This window comes from Hylobates moloch, unplaced genomic scaffold (genome assembly GCF_009828535.3).
Source record: "Hylobates moloch isolate HMO894 unplaced genomic scaffold, HMol_V3 SCAFFOLD_9, whole genome shotgun sequence".
Lineage (NCBI taxonomy): Eukaryota > Metazoa > Chordata > Mammalia > Primates > Hylobatidae > Hylobates > Hylobates moloch.
Window position 1 is genome coordinate 39,784,543 of NW_026652284.1, and position 21,679 is coordinate 39,806,221.

At 40.9% G+C, this 21,679-nt stretch overlaps 1 protein-coding gene across 2 annotated transcripts in view; it reads left to right on the top strand.

The window, feature by feature from the left end:
- CA8 (carbonic anhydrase 8) overlaps positions 1 to 21,679 on the top strand; it is a 97,753-nt gene that overhangs the window by 35,870 nt on the left and 40,204 nt on the right. The window contains exons 4-5 of one of the 2 annotated variants that reach the window (XM_032759709.2): positions 14,323 to 14,418; positions 19,776 to 19,838. In XM_032759709.2, coding sequence (XP_032615600.1) covers positions 14,323 to 14,418; positions 19,776 to 19,838 — 159 coding nt within the window. The remainder of the gene's footprint in view (positions 1 to 14,322; positions 14,419 to 19,775; positions 19,839 to 21,679) is intronic. The other variant, XM_058444107.1, reaches the window with a different exon arrangement.

Here is a 21,679-nt window from a genome sequence, read left to right on the forward strand (position 1 = left end):
AAAAAATTAGCCAGACATGGTGGTGCACACCTGTAATCCCAGCTACTCAGGTGCCTGAGGCACAAGAATTGCTTGAACCCGAGATGCGGAGGCTACAGTGAGCCGAGATCATGCCACTGCATTCTAGCCTGAGCAGCAGAGTAAGACTGTCTCAAAACAAAGCAAAGCAAACTCAAACCCCCCAGAAATGCATTATTCATTATAAAAACTTTTAGAAAAAAAATTTTGTTTTTGTTATTTGAATTTACATAGGTTTTTGAGAATGCTTTGGATGGCTAGGATGATAAAGGCATTGAGCAATACAGTGTAAGTACTTGTTAGGCACCTGTGACTATGCAGACCAGGGGAATGAGCAGTGCTGGGAAGTCGAGTCTCTAGTCAGTCCTGGAGAAAGAGGCTCACGGTTAGGTAAGATTGGGTGTAAGGGAAGTCCTCACTGCCTAACTGGAGCTCCCATATCTACTGTCAACATTTAAAAGCACTTTGGCCATTGATGATTGTTCACTTTGGATTATGTTCAAAATGTAATAATCTTGTTTTAAAAATCGCCCCCCGTCCCCTCCTGCCGCACCCGGCCCAGTCAGTATGAACTGTACTGAACTAAAGTGCATTGCCTTGTAAACATAGGTAAAATTTCCTATCTGAATTGTTGTGCTTTTGTGGTTCACACCCATTGATGCCTTTCCTGTTCCTAATTGACCTTTTTAAAAACCTCACGAGCTGTTTTGGTACAAGTTCCACCTCAGTCAAGGAAAGTGATACTTCACCTTGTTACAACATTGAAAGGGAACTTGGGCTCTGTATTTCAGGTCACTAGTGTGTTAAAAGTCAGTTTTCTAGAATGTCCTTTAAAATAAGTTGATTGCCTATCGCACTGTTATTGTATTAACAGGAGAGTCTTACACAAATCTCAGCGAAGCATAATTCCCTTTAATTAGCACTAGAAATAATGTGGTTTATGATGAGTTTGCTAAAGAATAGTTCTTTGTGCAACTCCCTTGAGCAACAAGTGAGTTGGATTAGTTTGTTATGATTTTAAAGTAAATTACAAAACATATAAATAAGGAAGTACTTTATGGGAAAAGCATAGGTGTAGATTTTCACAGGGCTGTTTATCTGTCAGATTAGGGCAGTTTCATTTAGTTGTAGAGCAAGAAAAATTCCTCCACTTCAGAGAATTTTTTTTTGTAGAATTCTGGTTACATGTGCCTCTATGTATATATTTGTTTTTTTAGCCTGTCAGAATTTACTTTTCTCACAATATTTTGAAGATATATGGTGTTTATAATGTTGGAAAGTTTTGTGTTCTTTGCGTTGTCTCATGGCCGTGGAGTTAATACAAGATGCACTGCACTATAATCCACAGGGAATGGTGGGAATGCTTATGAAGGCTGTTTGCCAGGCACATGCCATATCTTATTTCATCATTAAAATATTCCTTAAAGGTAGATGTTATGTCTGTTTTTCAGCTGAATAATCAGGTCATGAGACATTAGTTGCCCAAGGTCACTTAGGTAATGGCTGAGACTTGGACCAACTACCATTCTCATCGCTATACAGTGTATGCCTTCCCCTATTGCTAATAAACAGGTTCTGATTTTTGCTTTAGATAATTGCAATTCAAAAAGTGAAAGACCCTGAGTAAGCAATGTTAACAGACAAGTACCTTTTCAGGTGTAGTGGGAATTAAAATAGAGTGGTTTTTAAAAACATTTTCAGATAAATGCATTTTATTGTAAATTGTAATATTTTGAATTGCAATTGGATTTAAAAAATACTCTTTCTGAAAACTGAGTTATTAGACAATCTATTAGCTATGTAAAGTTGGATCGTGAAAATTGACAGTGGCATTTCACAGACAAATGAAAGAGAAATGAAATAGTGCTGAATTTTAAACCCAATTAAAATTGCTCTATGTGCATGCTTATTACTAAAAAGAGCTTATTACTCTAATTATTATCACCAACACACCTGAAATAAATACAGAATAAACGAAATTTGTCATACTTACCAAGATTGTAAAAAGATATATTCATTTAGTGAGTGCATGAAGGAGGTTGGACTGTACCTCGTGGACGGATAGGAGCACCTGATGAGCAGGCTTGCAGTATATAATTGCAGGGTAGAGAATGAATCGAAGCCAGCTTTGGAGGCATGGAGACAGGCATAAGTCTATCTATAGATTATGAATCTTGAAACTAAGGCACTGGTGATGGGAATCAGCCAAGTGGATGCATTTGGGAGATTTTTGAGAGGTGGAAAGGGCAGGACATAGCTCTTCGTTGTTTGTAACGGAAGAGGATGATGGAAGAGATTTCTGGCTTGGGTTCCATCACCAGAGGTGGGAAATGAAGACAAAGACACAGTCTGAGGGGTGGTGGAGGGAACTCAGCTGTTAAATGCTAACTTTAAAATATCCCACTGGAGGCCGGGCGCGGTGGCCCACGCTTGTAATCCCAGCACTTTGGGAGGCCGAGGTGGGCGGATCACGAGGTCAGGAGATCGAGACCACGGTGAAACCCCGTCTCTACTAAAAATACAAAAAAAAAAATTAGCCGGGCGTGGTGGTGGGCGCCTGTAGTCCCAGCTACTTGGAGAGGCTGAGGCAGGAGAATGGGGTGAACCTGGGAGGCGGAGCTTGCAGTGAGCCGAGATTGCGCCACTGCACTCCAGCCTGGGCGACAGAGTGAGACTCCGTCTCAAAAAAAAAAAAAAAAATATCCCACTGGAGATATTATACTGGGCAGTTTAATAAAGGGATATAGTCTCAGGACAGAGATTTTGATTTAAAATGCTGGTTTTGTAGTCATGAGCGTCCAGGTGAGGATTGAAGACATGTGAGTAGATAAGAACAGCCATCAAGAACATGCTCAGAGAGAAGAGGTGTTAGGGTGGAACCGTGTCAGGGGAAGAGAACCAGTAATGGAGCCTGCGATGGAACCGCTGTCGAAGAAGAAGGAGACCAGGAGAGCGTGGCACCATGAAACCCAGGGGAAGGGGCCGTGTGAGAAGGACAGGCAAGGCTACCGGCTGCTGCAGAGCAGGTGATCTGGTCTTCCAGGCCAAAACGTGATTTAGTGGGGATCATGGTGAGCAGTTTCACTAAACTGATGGGACAAGAGACAGATTTCAGTAGATTGCAGAGGAAATGGGCAGGGAGGAGGTGGTGATGGGAGTGGAGATAATTTTTTAAAAAATTTGCTGTGAAGAGAAAGTAGTAGGAGGGTATGTGAGGTCAAGGAAGTTTTTTTTTTTTTTTTGAGAGGAGAAAAATCTATGCATATTAAATGGTGTGAGAAGGAGCTAAGGAGAGAGAGGTTAAAGGCTCAGAAAAGAGCTGGTGGATGAAAGACCCTTGAGTGGTGTGGCAGAAAGGAGCAGATGTTTACTCCTGGAAAAGAGGAGGAGGGAGGAAAGACTGGCAGGAGGTCCCGGCAGGAAGCATAGACAGTTCCTTCTGATGGTTTTATTTTCTCTGGGAGGCAGGTGACGTTGGTGTTAGAATATTAATGATGTGTATGCAGGGATGCTGACTGGTGGGCCTCTGGGCTGGATTTAAGGATGGCTCCAGCTGGCACTGTGTTTCATAAATTGTGGAGTTTAAACACTTGGAGGCATGGCCCCAATTCTTCAGTTTTTCACAGGTCTGCTGTCCTCACTTCTGGACACATTTGACATTGGGGCTGTATGGTAGTGATCTGGCTTTCTATAATGGAACGCATTATTAGTTATCTTTAAACTGTAAGAAAGTAAGTAGGTGAGTTTAGGCGGCATAATGAGAAGATAGCCCTGCTGAAGGTAAGCAACCATACATGCTGTGTTTTCTAAAGTGGGGTGCTAGACCTTTCAGTGCTGCCGACCTTTCTGTCACCAGAGAACCTCCCGCTTCTCTGACTTGGATTCTGCTCTAGCCAGCACTTGCTCTGTATTTTCTAAAACTTTTCCAGAGACTATTCCTTGCCCTTGTAAGAGCATCACACGATAGACAGTCTGGTCTCCCTTTTACAAAGGAAACTCAGCTCAGGTAGCTTTCCCAGGAGCTGGAGTGAGAGTGCTCACTAACACCAGGTGTGTGGCTGGCATGCTAGCAGCGCCTTGGGTGGCACACTCTCCCTTCCTTTCCCTAGTTTTTCTTGTCTTTGCAGATAACCTTGCCATTCCTCCGTGCTTTGTGTGAATACTCACACTGTGCAGTCTACCCCACTCAGTCTTTTCCATCCCTCCCTCTTGGGATCAGAGGTGGCATAGGTGGTAGAGCCACACTCCTTGTGTCCACAGTCTGGCTCTGTCACTTGTTTGCTGTATAATCCTGGGCAGGTTACTTCACCTTCTGTGCCTCCATTTCCTTCTTGTTAAATTGGGGTGTTGATGGTGGTCATAGAATCTATTATTATGAAGATGCTAATGAGGATGGAATGAAGGAATATTTGTAAAGAACAGTTCTTGGCAGAAAATGTAACATCAGTGCCTATTAAATCAGTAAAAATACCCACAGCATCCTTTAACATTTTGATTGTGCACTAATCCTTTTCACTCATCCTTTTCTTCTATTGGGATATAAATTTCATATTTCTGTTTATTTACACCCTGGATTCTTTTATAACAAGATTTGAGTCTTTGCATTTCCAGTGTCAGAAGCAGTGAACACTAAAACCCTAGATACTGTCGGTGCTCAATAAATGTTGAGATAAATGCTGCCATTATTTCAGAACTCTTTCATCATTGTGGCTCTCATTCAGGGATGAGCAGGGAGAGGACTGCAGCCATTAGTCACTGATTCACTGTATAGAATGAACAGATGTAATCTATAAATGACTTACATTCTATAACAAGACGCTTTGACAGTCTCTTTGCTTTCTTTATTTTACAAAATAATAAATGAAGTAGGGAAGTTACAGCAATTTAATTGCAGCTATAGCCTACAATTCAGGTTTTTTTTTAGAAAATAAAATGTAGGATATTTCCTGGAAATCAAGAAACCAGTGTTGAAGAATCAGTTTTAATTGCTTCTGATTTTACGTTAAATATAAAACATAAAAATGATGCAGTTTTTCTTTTCTTTGATGTATGACTGCACCGACAAGCTTTTCCCAATCTTTTATAGTGAATTTCATAAAGGAAGCTTCATTTCTGGGAGAAGAGTCCAATGGTGTTATGAAGCCCTGTTCCTAAGAAGGCAGGAAATCAGTCAGCATTTAAAGAGACAGTCATTCTGCTTTGAAATAAGATCTTTTTATAAATTACATAGCACTAGTGCCTTTTAAATGGAAGATTCTGAATCCTAAGAACACTATAAATACCTTTTGATGTTAATGTCTTCATGGGGGAAGTTGCTCTGAAGCCCTCTGTCACATTCCCCTTTCTCTTCTACCTATCTGTATACAAGACGTAGTTTGGTTTCAGCAGACATAGCAAGTAGGTGATAGCTAGAGATAGAATTTCAAATAATTTATGTTCCATTCCATGCTTTACAGTATTTTGTCACTGTTATATCTATCTATACCTGGAATGTCCTTCTCTGAATAATAGCCGCATATATATTGACAATGATGACTTAAAGCATAGCAGCATCTGAGAATAATACACACTAAATCTTGATGTATCTGCTGATGAATGGTCTGCTTCATATAATTATGAGTGGATCTGGAGAGAGATGGTGCTTTCTCTGTTAACTATTTTTCAGTTATTTAATGACCCATTTTGTGACTCAAATGTTTCACTTCCTGTTTCCTTTTCCCCTTTTTTCCTTCTTTTTCCAGTGCTTACTATCTTCTTTCTTTCAATTTCCAGTATCATAAGAACAGCTGAGATATAACCTTTTTTTTTTTCTTTTTCAAAATTTTATAGCCCCCTCTGAGTGCTCTGAGAAGGGCTGTTTTGAGTGTGGTAGAGCATGGATGGGTGAGATACTTGGCTTCTGGAACTCAGAATCTATTGGGACCTGCTACAGTTTTCTATAGTTGGATTTTTTGGGGGCTGAGGAAGGCAATTAAGCAAAATCAGGACACAGAAATGAAGATCTGTTCTTGATGATTTTTTCCCTCTGTGAAGCTATACTCTATAGTGTCCCAGCTCAGAGGAAAGTTCTTAATGACTATACATTGGGTAGAAAGTGGTTTTCAGGTCCAGTTACATCTGAGTTCATGGGCTGCATTGAGTATTATTCATCAAAACTTAACAGCAGCCTGTTATTTCTCTCCAGTTTTACTTTTAACCATTAAGAAAATAGATAAGAATGTTAAAAAGTCAAAGGTGAACTTTGCTTACTCTCAGTGATTTCAGCTGACTTCTAATGTCTGTTTTCTGATAATCCTGCCCACCTTATAGGCTGATTGGCCTCGCTCCACTTGTTTTATCCTGATGTCTCTGTGTTCTGCCTCTGTGCCTTTCACTGTCTTGAAACTGCCATCTCATCTCAGTAATCTAAAAAACAATAGGTCCAAAGTCTCCTTCTGTTCTCATTTTTCCTTGTTTCTTTGCAGCTGTCATAGCTTTGCTGCTAGTATCTCCTTGACACTATTGATGCCCACACTGTCTTCTAGAAAGTCTGTTCTCTTTTAATGGCACTTTGGAATTTTCTGAGTTCCCTCTTGCATATTTGATAGTCCCTCTTTCATTATCTCACCATTTTCCAAAGCTCAGTCTTTGGTCCCCCATCAGTTTCTCTCAAGATTTGATCCATGTGTTAGTCAGTTTTCATGCTTCTGATAAAGACATAGCCAACACTGGGTAATTTATAAAGAAAAAGAGGTTTACTGGACTCACAGTTCCACCTGGCTGAGGAGGCCTCACAATCGTAGTGGAAGGTGAAAGGCACGTCTTACATGGCGGCAGGTAAGAGAGAGAGTGAGAGCCAAGTGAAAGAAGAAACCCCTTATAAAATCATCAGATCTCGTGAGATTTATTCACTACCATGAGGACAATATGGGGGGAACTGCCCCCAAGATTTGATTGTCTTCCATAGGGTTCCTCCCACAACATGTGAGAATTATGGGAGCTACAATTCAAGATGAGATTTGGGTGGGGACACAGCCAAACCGTATCAATCCATGAGTGAACCAACTCTACAAGGTCACATTTCTCTAGGGCAGGCTTGTCCAACCCATGGCCCGTGGGCCACATGCAGCCCAGGATGGCTTTGAGTGTGGCCCAACACAAATTTGTAAATTTTCTTAACATATGAGATTTTCTTGCAATTGTTTTTTTCTCATCAGCTGTTGTTAGTGTTAGTATATTTTCTGTGTGGCCCAATACAGTTCTTCTTCTTCCAGTGTGGCCCAGGGAAGCCGAAAGATTGAACACTCCTGCTCTAGGGGTATCTGCTCCCTGTACCTTTAGCGCTTTCTCAAGGCAGCAGGAGTTCTGCACCTCTCACTAATGGGGCACTAGTTTGATTGTTCTGATGTGGATTTACACTCCTATCTAAAACTGAATTCAGTTGTGGCTCACACCTGTAATTCCAGCTCCCCTGGAGGCTGAGGTGAAAGGATCACCTGAGCCCAGGAGTTCAAGGCTGCGGTAAGCTGTGGTTTTGTCACTGCACTGCAGCCTGGATGACAGCAAGACCCCATCTCTTGCAAAAACCAAACCCTCAAAACACCCCTGAATTTATCTCCCTTTTTGATAAAATGATTTTGGTAGAAATCCCAGTTATCTCCCCTCTTTCTCTTCCTTTTTCTTCCTGTTGGTTGAAGTTCTCTGTCTCTGGCTCCCTTCCCAGTGTCCCCCCTCCTCCCTGCACCCTTTATTTCTGGCATCTCCAGCCTCCATCTTTCTGTCAAATGCCCATCAGTGCCTAGGAGGACAGGTAGGATTTGGGTGGGTGTCAGGGCAGATTGGGGAAAGGCATTCCAGGTGAGTGGGCATAAGCAGAATGGGGAGGCTGTTGTGAGGAGTCGGGGTGACGCTTGGTTTGAGCATGTGGGGAGAGTTAGGGTGGGGAAGGATGTGCTTTGAGCAATGTAAGCCTGATACGGATAGAAAATAAAGGAAATCAGAGATTTTCAACAGAGGAAATGTGGTGAAAGTTGTGTTAAAAAGAGATTAGTTGGGCTTCGTAATGTAAATGCCAGGGCCCAGGAGAGGTCTAGATGAGCTCTGCAGATAAAGGCGCGGGGGTCCCAGGTCTCAAGCCTGGCAAGCATTGTGGGAGGGGAGTTCTATGAAGAGTGTGTGGGTGGGAAGCTCCTTTGAAGAGGGTTGATGTCAGTTGTAGAAATGTTCACCTTGAGGTGTCAAGAAGACATCTGAAAGGAAAGGTCCCTGCATTTGCAGTTAGGAGATGTCATAGAATTTGTGTGAGTGCCCAGGGCTGGGGAAAAGGAAATTTGTGAGTCATAATTGCCTTTTCAGTGTTTACTACTTTTTCCATTCCTCATGATTCATTCTTTGGTATTTTGCTGCCGTCGTATTATTTATGTTAGTAATAAACCTCATTTGTCGTGAAGATAGCTTTCTGTTAAGCTGCCATGAAGTCTTCAAACTTATTTTTCTCAGTGACAAATGATAAGGCTGTGGCATGTCGCAATTTCTTAACTTTGGACAAATTTATCTATTCTGTGAGTTAAGTACATTAGGATGAACGTTTTGAACGTTTCACAGGTGCTAATGGTAAGGCAGCATAATCAGTTGCGGGAGTATGAAGTTGTGAGTCCTGTAGCAAAAGCTCGGTCCAAGATTTTCCCTGAAGCTGTAAAAGGATGCGTCATGGTTGTTTTCCTGTGGTCCGATTTTTTAACAGAAGACATAATGGTCATCATGCTGCCAGAGTAATAATGGATCTTGGCTGTTTTATGTCTTTGTAACACTTGCCTCCTGTTGGTGGGCTGGGGGGAAGAGTTATAAGGAGTGACGAAGGACTCAGCTTTAATTGTTACAGAAAACCACTTTCTTCTACCCTGACATGCCCAGGTGTAGGAGGAGGCCAAACCTTTTGCCTTTGGAGGGAGAATGGCTGAAGGGAGCCTGGAGGCAGATTCTTTGAGCAGGAGGGATTGTGCTATTGTTGTTGGTAGCCGTAGTAGGCCTTGGGTTCAGGCTGCAAGAAGCAGCCCCTCAGCCACCTGCTGTGCAGTGTGTTTACCAGGCAGAGCAGGTCCAGGCTCTCAAAGGCCTGTGCGGCAGGGTCCTGCCTGGAGCCATCTTTAGTCCAGTGGACCCTGAAGGAGTAAGTGACCCTATGCAGTGGCCCGTCTACTTCTAAACAGATGCAGTGCTGATGCTGCCAACCCTTGCTCTCCTTAGAAATGGTAAGTGGCACTTACATACTTGGTCTAAACTGTAATCCAGTTGGCTGTTCTTCTTTGTCAAAATCTATCATCCTGCTTCCCTGCCTTTGCTGGCTATATATAACTAATGCTAATAACAGTAAAATGTGATAAGAATATAGGAAAAAGAGTACTATGGGAAGACAGAGAAAGGCGTGAATAATCCAAGCTTTTAAGATACAGTCTCCTGTGTTACAGAGAGACTGATGCTGAAAGAAGTTAGTGACTAGTGAAGTTCACAGAGCTGAAGAGTTGTAGAACTGAAACAAGAATCTAAGACGAGATTCCTAGTGGAGGTCTTTTATGAGAGCACATTGCCTCTCAGAATAATGGAGTTGGAGAAGTGCACAGGGTTGCCGCCTCTGTATCCTGCTCTCTCCGTAGACCAGACACACCCCAGAGCATATCTGGGCTGTTAGGCTTTGAAGTGAGTCTTGTGAGTCCTCTCTGCTGATAATAGCTGTCTACTTGGACCTTAATAAGCCAGTTCATAAGATGTACTGCAGGGCCCTTCATTTCCTAAGCCATATCTGTAGTATCATATGCTTTTCCATTTCAGACCTGTTTGTCTCCAGATGTCTTTAACCACACTGCATTAGAACAAACTTCGGAGCATGTATCCATAATATATGTATTTGTTGATAGATTATATTCATGCACTAATATGTATTTATATTATGTATTTTATGAAGCATAGAAAAATTTGAAATGAAAAGGCATTTGATAAAAGTAAATATAAGTACAAGTTTTAATATGTTATTTATGACCATCAGAGGATTGTTTTGTCACTTCATCCCCCCTCCCCAAAGGGATCATGTTTTGTCTTAGAAGAATAAATCCCAAATGTTGTCACTTTAATTGTTAGGGTCATTTTTCTTTATTCCCATTGGTATTAGTCGTCATCAGATTTAAACTTCAATAGGTTGCCATACTTCTTTTTTTGTTTGTTTGCATGATCTGTATTAGTCAGGGTTCTCCAGAGAAACAGGGAGAGGGAGAAAGAGAGAGAAGCAGAGGGAGAAAGAAGAGATTGGGATTTAATTTAAGGGACCGGTTCAGGTAGTTGTGGTGGCTGGCAAATCTGAAATCTGCGAGGTAGGCTGAAAGCTGGAAATTCATGCAGGAGTTGATGTTGCAACTTGAGTTTCAAGGCTGGAAACGCAGGCTGATTTTTATCCAGAGTTCTGGAGGCACAATTCCTTCTCCCTTGGGGGACCTCAGTCTGTGCTTTTAAGCCCTTTAACTGATTGTATGAGGCCTACTCATATAGTGGAGGCATTCAGCTTTACTCAGAGTCTGTTGATTTAAATGTTAATCACATCTAAAAAGCACCTTTGCTGCAACGTCTAGACTGGTGTTTGATCAAACAATTGGGCACCATAGCCTAGCCAAGTTGACACATAAAATTAACTGTCCTGCACTCCTGTTATAATTTTTTAGCTGGGACTTTTGTGGTATCCTCCTGGCTTATATTCCAGCTTTCAATGTCTGCTACTTCCAGTCCAGCTCCTGTACTGTCAAAAAGACCTTTGAAAGAAAGAGATTATTATGGGGGAGTTTGATTCCAGACTGCATGCATAATAATAATATTCATTGCAATAATATATTGCTTTAGTGTTTTCTAGAATACAGCTATGGTAACATTTAAAGCTCTGTGCTGTCTGACCCCTCTAGCTCTCTAGCCTCACCTCTTGTCATTGCCAGACTTAGGTACCCTCTAGCTACCCACCAAGGTACTGTTAGTCCTTCAAAAGCACTTATAATTTTCCTGCCTCTGTGGCTTTGCTTTGTGGAACAGAACCAGCACTAATTAATAAGGCACAATATGATAAAATTATTGGAATAAAGAAGGGGCAGTGGCAGAACAGATGTCAATGTGAATAATTCAAGCTTTTCAGATTTGAAAAGACTTTCTTATGGTGAGCAGAAAGCAAAGGGTGAGATAGCTGGTGTCATGGGCAGAATTGTGTCCCTGACAAATTCATGTTGAAGTGCCAATTCCTAGCACATCGGACTGTGACTGTATTTGGACATAGGGTCATTACAGAGATAATTAGGTTGAAAGGAGGTCATTAGGCATGCCCTAATCCACTGTGCCTGGTGTTCTTATAAGAAGAGGAAATTTGGACACAGACTCCTAGAGAGGCAAGACCGTGTGAAGACAAAGGGAGAAGGTGGCCATCTGTAAGCCAAGGAGACAGGGCTAAAAAGGAACCAGCCCTGCCCACACCTTGATCTCAGACTTCCACCCTCCAGAAACGTGAGAAAATAAATGTCTGTTGTTTAAGCCACCCAGTCAGTGCCACTTTGTGATGACAGTCCTAGCAGACTCATACAGATGGAGAGGAAAGGTGCATGGGGAGCAGAGTGAGCTAACTTGAGAGGCAGCGCAGGTGCAGAGTGCTGTGTCTGTGGGCCATGCATCTAGGTTACCACTACTAGGTTACAGCTGAAGATTGGCCAAGTTCCAGAATGGGTTGGACATTTGCCTGGTACTTGAATTAGCCAACCTCTACTGGTGTAGAAAGGGGGTCTGTCATTATTTGTTTGGTCTGAAAACGAGAGAAAGGACCTTTAAGAGAAGAAGGTTTATCAGAAGCAGGACAGAGCTTTGTTTTTTAAAGCTTGGGTCCCTTGTTATTGTGAGGAGAGAATTTCTCCTGCCCTGGAACCACAAGACTCAGGTGATTATTGAAGACCCAGAAGGTAGACTGAAGGATGCGTGGGAGAGCTGCTGTTGCTGCTTTCATTTCGTGTTATTTTGCTGGACATGTGGGGGTCATAGCAACCTTCTGTTATCCTTGTTAGCTTGGGTTGGCTGAAGTGCCAGCATTTCTCTTAATTTTTATCTTTTGTTAAAAAGAATATTTTTTAGAGCAGTTTAACATTTATAGAAAAATTATAAGGACAGTACAGAAAATTCCCATATACCCCAAACCCAGTTTCTTCTATTAGTAACATTTTACATTAGCATGGTTACATTTGTTACAATTAATGGACCAATACTGCTATGTTACTAATCCACATTTTATTTGGATTTCCTTAGTATTTACCTAATGTCCTTCTTCTGTTCTGGGATCTCACCTATGACACCATACACCATATTACGTTTAGTTCTCATGTCTTCTTAGGCTTCTTTTGGCTGTGACATTTTTCTCAGGCTTTCCTTGTTTCTGATGACCTTGACCGTTCTGAGGAGTACTTACTGGTGAGGTATTTTGTGGAGTGTCTCTCACTGAGATTTGCCTGATGTTTTTCTTGTGGCTAGACTGGGTTATGGGTCATTGAGAGAAAATGCAGCAGTAAAGTTCTTATCACATATAGGGATACAGACACCGTGTCAACATGACTAATCACTGTTGATGTTGACCTCGATCAGATAGTGTTTGTTAGGTTTATCCACTATAAAGTCACTATTTTTATCCCTGTTCCATACTTCACTCTTTGAAACAAAGTCACCACTCACAGTGCACACTTACGGAGTGGGGACCCTCAGCTTTTTAAACACACAAAAAATATGCAGCAGCTTTTGAAGGGCAGGTGTGAGTGATGATGTTGCTGAATTGTGGGGAGTAGGGAAAAAGAAAAACCCATGCTTTTGTGGTTTATTAATGTTTTGTTTTAAAAAATGCCCCAAAATATTGCTGTGAGAAGTAAGAAAAATGCCAGTTGGAATTTTGTAATTTATGGAATAAAAATTTATTTTAACGTTGGGCCTAGACCTTCTTTGTTGGTGGTTTAATTAAGGCAATCAGTTCTTACCTCTGCCACTAGGGCTCCTATGCTGTTGTTGCAGCCGGAGAAGAGAAGATTAAAATTGTGTTTTATTATTGAAAGATTATAGAACATGGTTTTCTTAAAAGCAGTGCCTTTCAGTTGCATTTACTGGGTAGTCACAGTCTCTGTGAGTTTTTCACAGCCTCACAGCCTGACCTGGCTGAGTGGGCCATGGGTACAGTCTTTTCCTAGTTACCTGTTGTATTATTGGTAGAGGACTTCATTACCTCCCCCTAGTGGTCAGTTTTATAATATCAGCTTCTACCTGGATAAATTCAGCAGTGGAAAAATCCAATTTGTGGCCATCCTTATGATAATTTTCCTGAATATTTTAATATAAATGCTAAAATAAATAGTGGCTGAATTTTAGCTATGTCTTTTGGTGTTAGAACCAATTTTAAAATGAGCCAATGTTGAAAGGCGGTAAGTAATTATAACTTGATGAAAAGCTATAGTGATGAAGGTAATATTCTAGGCAGAAGGTTTACCTGCCTACTATTATACTAACAACCTCAGTGGACATTTGGTTTTTAATCAGGAATTGAGTTTGGCTTCTTGCAAGTGTTTTATCAGTGCTGTAGGAGCAAGTGCATATTCCAGATAAACTTGAAAGTTGCAAAGCTTTATGAGGCTAGGAGTGAGGGAGGCCTCTGAGCATTGTTTGTCATTTCTTCACAGATAAAATTTTATCGCTAGTGCAGGAAATCGCCTTCTTTTAGAGATTTACATCAACACTTATTATTTTACCATGGCTTCAAATATGCAGCTTTTTTTTTTTTTTTCCAGGATGCTATCTCTGAATATTCTTAGAAAGTTGAAATAATTTACTAGAACTAGAAACTGGCTTTGTACCTCTCCTGATGGAAATACTGGGTGATGCAGTATTTGATTATGCAGGTATTCATCCTTTGAATGAGTTGTAGTGTTTGTGCCCAGACCTGGAGTTTTGTTTCACGGAGATTCAAAAGGATGACATCCAAGGAAAGATAACTGAATCAATGTGAAGTCTGTGAGTCCCTCCAGTTGTCTTCTTCCTCATCAGGACTAAAACTGGACTTAGGAGGCAGCGATCCACTAAGCACTGCTTCTGTTCAGAAATAAGAAGGAAGGAATTCATACAGAGAACTCGTATTAAGCCAGTAGTTTATTTGTGTCTACTTGTGATCCTCTTGTGGTATGTGATACCATATAGAAATAGTAAAGAAATGGCTGTATCTTTGCTTTTATGACTAGAAGTAGCACATTAAATGATGTGGTCTGTCTGTTGCCACTCACCCAGCTCCATCTGATCCACTGGAACTCCACTCTGTTTGGCAGCATTGATGAGGCTGTGGGGAAGCCGCACGGAATCGCCATCATTGCTCTGTTTGTTCAGGTAAACGGTCTGCTGTGGTTATCATATTGTTTAGAGATGCTAATTTCTAAATCATTTTGTAAAATTTTTTTATTCTCAATTTTATTACTTAGAGATGAAATTACATACATACAGAGAACACCTGATTAAAACAGAAAACTTAATCCTTATGGTTTATCGGAGTTCAGCCATATTCATTGGTAGAAAATAGTACCTTTATTTATTAGAAATTTTCTTCAGAGTAGCATTCAGGGTCTTTGGAGAAATGATTTAGAAAATGACTCCTGAAGGTAGAGTTTATTTTATGAAAAAGGATTTCAGAAAATGTCTTTAGACACTGGTTTACAGAAAAATCTACAAAAAACCAGTAACAATAATAGAAGTATGTAGTAGATTACTTTAGCCCTTCTTTATTAACAACTTTCACTCCGAGATGACTTGAAATGCCTTATAGGAAACACTGATAAAAATCAGACTGGCAAAGACCTTGGCAGATATAGTCAATATAACATTTGGATTTGAGCTCTGTGGTAGGCAAAGGAGAGTATGTAAATTTACCCAAACATATGAAAGCAGGCCACGTGCTTTCAGAGGTAAAAACTTAATTCAGTTTTTAAGGCGAATCTTCTAAATTTTGTCTTATTACCTATTTGACATCGTAAAAGATTTAGAGGTGAAAGAGTACCTGGAAATTTTAGCTTTAAAGCTGCCATCAGGACCAGAAACCAGAGTTCCAGCTCTGCGTGGTTCTGGGCTGCCTGTTGGATAACCTGGGAATAGAGCATGTTAGCACAGTGTTCTTCGGAAACTTAATTTTCCAAAGAGAGTTCGATAATGGGCCCTTTTAAACTTGTTTTTTTATGGCATATATATCAAAAATTAATTGCAATAATTTTTAATCCATATCTCCTAGATATTTCTTTATTGATGTTTGAAAGTAGCCATCCAGTTTAGGCTCTTAATATTTTAAAATCAGCATCTTGCAAATATGACACGTCATAGAAATTTAAAGGAAATCCTTACATTTTTCAGTGAGTCCTCTTACTATTTATTTCGTGGTATCACAGGCGGGGACCTATATTCCTTGTATTTTATAATGGCATTATATAACTAGAAAGAAATCACAAAATATTAATGAAAAATTTTTTCATTATACAAATATATTTTGATAATTTTTAGTATATTGAAGTAACAGTTATGAAAGACTACTCTTATAACCCAGAAAAGTTAATAAAGTATCCAAATTTGAGAAATTGAGACAGTAGAAGGTACTATCTCATTATTAAAAGTAAGAATAAAAAATAGTAAAATAAAAATAAGAATACAAATAACCACACATTCATATATAGAAGGGAAAGGAACATGTCAGTTTCATCTTTGGAATTGGTACTCAATAAATATTTGTGGATGGAATTAGGTGTGATAACTTAGTATTTTCACTTCCTGATTCTTAGCATGGAACAGGTGACCTGGATTCGTAGAGCCCCGGACTGAAAACCCAGCCCCTTAGAACTAATGCGAGTATTTCCAAGAGCAAGCTGTATTATTGCAGGCAAGGGAAAGCCTGGAGAGCAAGCACACTTTTTCTAACTTTTCATAAGTTTCTGTGATGAAAAATTCAGGTTATCTGTATGCAAATTCTCAGGAGAGAGTGAAATCGCAGAACTGAGAGCAAAATTTCAGGAAGGAAGGAAGGAAGGAGGGAAGGAGGGAAGGAGAGGGGAAGGGAGGGATGGGCTGAAATCCATCCGGGAGGTTGAGTCCTCAGGCTGGAGGAGAGAAATTTGGAGGGAGGAAGTCGGAGACATTGAGTAGACTTTCCTTCCAAGAAGCTTGGCCAAAGGAAGGAAGGACAGATGGGGCAATAACTAGTGATGATGTCCAGTGAATCTTTTGAGATCTGAGATCTGCCTGTAGTTTTTTTTTTTTTTTCCCTGAGCAATAAGAGCTATTGCAGACATAGAGATTAAAAATACTGGAAAGAGAGGGTGTCACTGATGTGGAAAAGTCCTGGAGGAGGCAAGAGGGCATGGGATAGAGAGCTTATGCAGGTGGACTAATCTCAGAAAGGAGCAGACCCACCCCTTCTCCAAAACAGAGGGCCAGGAGGAAAGGGTGGGCACACATGGGGCCGATTTGTAGGTGGAGAAAGGCAGGACATTGAGGGAGTTCATGGCTGACAACCTTCATTATCTCTGAGACACACAAAGCAAAATTATTTATAGAGCAAAGAAAACGTGGGTGTGGGATTGAGTCTTGAAATAGACCAGAGGGGGATGATAATAGACTTAGCAGTCACTGAGGGAAACCCCCTTGGGATTGGACACCCCAGATCATACAGGACAGGGTATGGTGGGTTGTTCTTTATCTGGGTAAAGGAGTAGAGACTTCTAGTAAGTTGTTGTGTTGATCCATCACAGAGCAGATGATTTAGGAGGTAAAAGGATTAAAGAATGGGGAGTGGTTGGAGAGATATCATTCTGTCTAGCCAGTCCCACACCATGTCTAGGCAGGAGGGCGAAGGAGAAGCCACAAGGACCTGCCAGCCTTGGCACCTGGTGACCAGTGAAGGGGAGAGAGGAAAGAGCAGGAGAGCCAGATGGCCCGGGTCATCTGGTCAGAGAGGCCAGTCTTTCAGAGTTGAAGTTTTCAGAATGAGAGCACGTACCAGGAGTGTCCTCAGGGTTGGTTTGCTGAGGTGGAATGGGGCAGAACGCCACAGACTGAGGGGTGAAGAGACTTAGGCCAGGGACGGGATGAGTCACCCCCTGGATGCTGAAGTCATCCAGGGTGGCAGCAGGAGGTGATGCCTGGGAGAGATTGACTAGTGGGTCAGTAAAGGAGAAAGAAGGAGGGCATGATAGCCTTAGAGGATGGTCCCCTTGGGAGGATGGCTCGAGCATGTGGGTCAGAGAGTTCCACCCTGAAGGGAGCAAGAGTGCACTGACCATGGACCCCAGTCTGTCTCCCTGGGGGACTGCATGGCATCCACTTGAAAGGCCTGCAAAAGAGCTGTGCCCTTGGGCAGACTCGAGGGGTTCAGGTAGATCAGGAAGTGGTGGGAGATATTGGCAGAAATGCAGAGTTGTTCTGTTCTAGAGAGTGCAGTGGAAGGTAAGGAGAGATTAAGTTAGAAGTAAAAAAAAAACAACAAACAAACAGGTGGTTCAGGGCTGAGATGCCAGGCAAGGAGAACGGACCAAAGTGATCTGCATTTCCAGTGATGGTGAAAGACGGCAAGGGTGAGAGGTGAGAAGTGAGTTGTTCTCAAGGTTCCTGGTGGACTCTTGGTACCAGGTTGTGTTATCTGAAAAGTCGCTTGCACGGTTTTAGCAGCTGGGGTGTGGAGATTATCATCAGTACTTGCTTTTTGCTGGTCATCATTTGTTTATACACAAATTTGGCAAGGAAGGAAAAGAAGGAGATGGCGTAATAGCAGAGTTTATAGAATTTGCAAGATAGGAAGTTTTGCCCATAGAGTCTTTATAGATAGAAGGAGCTAGTAATAGTCGTTAAGCGCTACTATATGGAAAAACTATATTTGATGCTGTAGGGCGTCCAGATTAAGAATAATAATGGACATTAAGTGAATTATGATGATCCGAGCCTGTTCCACAGTCTTTGTTTGATTTAATCTTATCTTCAACCCTATCATTTTTATCCTCCCCAGCAAATAGCTGAGGAAGCGGAAGGATGTAGAGGTTAACTACACTTGCTTAAGGCCACACAACTAAGAGGTGGCAGAGTCAGGATTGGAATCCAGGCAGTCCAGTGCGAAGTGAGCCTGTTCCTGAGCTGCCACATTGAGTGGCCTTAGTGTTCATATGTGGACTCTTCAGAGAGTTTACAACCTGGCAGGAGATGCCTGAGATGAAAACAGACCCCAAGTGCAGACATAGGCCTCCCAGTGCTATAGCATGGTTAAACCAGTGAGACAAAAGAGAAGTCCATTTCTCCTGAAGAATGGGTAATGATTTCTGCCTAAAAATTCAGGCTGCTGCCACAGGTACACATGCATTAGGTTTAAAATTTTTTTTTTGTTTTTAACTTTAGAAAATTTATTTTCTGTTTTTAGGGCCTATCTCAGGAATAACTGTAGACTCTTGGAAAGTAGTTCACGTCTTGATTGTTTAGAGCTGACTGGCCTATCTTAGGTGGAGCGTTTCTTGCCTCTCTGCTGTCCCTTTGGATGCTCTTTCATCTGCGTGTTTTACAGTTAGTTAACATTGGGAGAAACAGAGAATGTGAACATATCGACAGCTACTCTGGCTTCTCTTAGATAATTCTCCAAATATCTATGTGGAAGGAGAAAAACTGTCAAAAGCAATGATTGTTTATTTGAGGTTCTAAATGACCTCCATTACTCTCCTCCATTATCGTGGACCATTGGAAATTGGTCAGATTTCACTTAAAAGTTTTAAAGCCAAAGTCAAGAATATTAAATATTAGAATTTTTTTGTCTCCATTTTTTGGGAGCATTTTATACACTAATAATATACAGTGATATGTTTTTAAAAAGAAGGCTATAAAAAGCACATTCTTATTTATTTAAGAATAGAAAGGTAGTTATAAAATTATGTCTAGTAGTAATCAAGAAAGGTCTTGATTTTGGTGAATTTAACATACAAAATCACACACCTGCTTTTCTAAGTTAATATAATTTTTCAGTATTGTTAAAATCTTTATAGCAATGATCTATAAATGCCAGAGTTAAACATGGAAGGGTTTGAACATGTACTGAGTAATTTTAATTCAAAAATATCCTTGATATTTTTATATAACAGTATTTTATAATTTGATATACTACATATAGCAAAGTGAGTGATTTCTATACATAGTAAAAAGAATTTAGAATGAGTTCTTGGACATTTACATAACTAATACTTTATTATACTAGCTTTGTTACAACTTTAATTACCTTTAGTAGACATTCACCTAGTTACTAATAAAAGGCCATTTAATTATTCCTCAAAAAGGACATTCAGATGGACTAGAACCGAGTTCTGTTAGTTTTTTTTTTTGAGACAGAGTCTTGCTCTGTCACCCAGGCTAGAGTGCAGTGGCATGATCTTGGCTCATTGCAACCTCTCTGGCTCCTGGGCTCAAGCGATTCTTCTTCCTCCCCCTCCTGAGTAGCTGGGACTTCAGGCGTGTGCCACCATGCCCAGCTAATTTTTTGCATTTTTAGTAGAGACAGGGTTTCACCGTGTTAGCCAGGATGGCCTTGATCTCTTAACCTCATGATCCACCCAACTCTGCCTCCCAAAGTGCTGGGATTACAGGCATGAGCCACCACACTTGGCGCTGTTAGTTTTTTTTTAGTTAAAGCTAAACACTGAAAAATGTTGTGGTTGTGGTTTATGCTTTATATTTTTCAGATAGGAAAGGAACATGTTGGCTTGAAGGCTGTGACTGAGATCCTCCAAGATATTCAGTATAAGGTAAGTCATTATTTAAAGTAATATAGAAATACTGGTTGTGTAGGAGGTCCCTGTGACCACCTGCAGGCTCGATGCTGTGTTAGGACTCACAGATCTCATAAAAGCTGCTATCCTTGTGGTTATGATTTATTACAGTGAAAAGAAACAGATCAAAAAGCAGAGGGAAAGGTGCATGGAATGAAGTCCAGGGGAAACCAGGCACAAGCTTCCAGGTGTCCCCTCCCAGTGGAGTTACGTTGAGGATGCCCCTAATTCTCCTAGCAATGATGTGTCACAACATGTGTGAAGTGTTGACAACTACGGAAGCTCACTCTAGCCTTAGTGTCCAGAGATTTATTAGGGATCAATCATGCAAGCGCTAAATGCATGCAACATAACTGACCTCAGCTACTCATTCGCTAGCAGCAACTGTCTCCCTACCCTCTTTGCCATAAGTCACATTGTCAGCATCAGCTTATCTGTTCCGATTGGTACAGTATGTCTCAAGGCCTCAGACATATAACAACAGGAGTTCACCGTAAATACAGCATGGCCCAAGGCTGCAGGCACACAGAAACAGTCTTATCAGGTAGAATATTCCAAGCTCAGAGGTTATATCCCAGGAGCAAAGAGTAAGTCCTGAAGACAGGCCTTTATATGGGATGTGCAGGGTTTGAGCAACTCAGGCCTGCTGAGTTAACCCTTTCCTACCTGCTTGCTATAGGAAAGTTGTATAAATGAAACAAATAAAAATTTGGGGAATCATATTTCAAAGTATTTATGTTAAATAAATACTTTATTTATAAAGTGTTTATAAATAAATTATTTATGTTAAATAAATAATTTATTTATAAAGTATTTATAAATAAATTATTTATGTTAAATAAATTTAAAAAAACAAAACAAGTACACATATGTGGTAAGATAATATCCAAGAGAAGGTGATCCACATGACCCTGCAATGATAGGGCCTAGCATTGCTAGGAAGCCAATGCCACCACCACGCCCAGCTAATTTTTGTATTTTTAGTAGAGACAGGGTTTCACCATGTTGGCCAGGGTGGTCTTGATCTGTTGACCTCATGATCCACCCACCTCAGCCTTGCAAAGTGCTGGGATTACAGGTGTGAGCCACCGTGCCCGGCCCAATGCCAGTCTCTTATAAGCAGTGCCTTCTTGGCTCACACTTAGCTGAATGTGAGTGGCCTTGGGGAGGGGAAGCAGTCTAGTCTTATAGGGCTGCTGGTGATACAGAGCAGAAATTGAACTTGTTTAATTACAGGAGATCCAGAGACCCAAAGCCAGTTTTAAGAAAGATCAATTTGGGAATCAGGTTTGATTAGCTTTGTACTAGCACAGCCCAGGGTATCCTGAACCAGGCAGAACCTCCACTGAAGATCTCCTGAGTAGGTTTGGAAGGAACCCAGCTTCCAAGGGATGCCCAGTCCAGATAAAAGAAACTGATAAAAAGACAATAAGGGCACATTTTGACTTATATTTGTACAACTGCAGTGGACTGAGAAAATTTCCTTTATTTCATCATTTAATAGGACACCAGTCATTATGGAATTCAGGGGGATTGGGGAGGCAAGTAAGCTAGATTCTTTAATGTTTGAAATAGTCCCAGGGAGTCAGGAAGGGACTTGGACGTTATGCAATAACTTTCCCTATTGCATCTGTATCAATAGAGAAAAATCTTTTAAGAAACATCTGATTCACATGACAGGACTATTTGCCTCTAAAGTATAAGCAACTTAAATGACATGATTTGAAATGATGATCTTAAATGTGAATTGTTGAATAAAGGCACAAATGATTCCCTTGAAATTTATATCTGGCTTTGATAAATACTGATCGCAACAG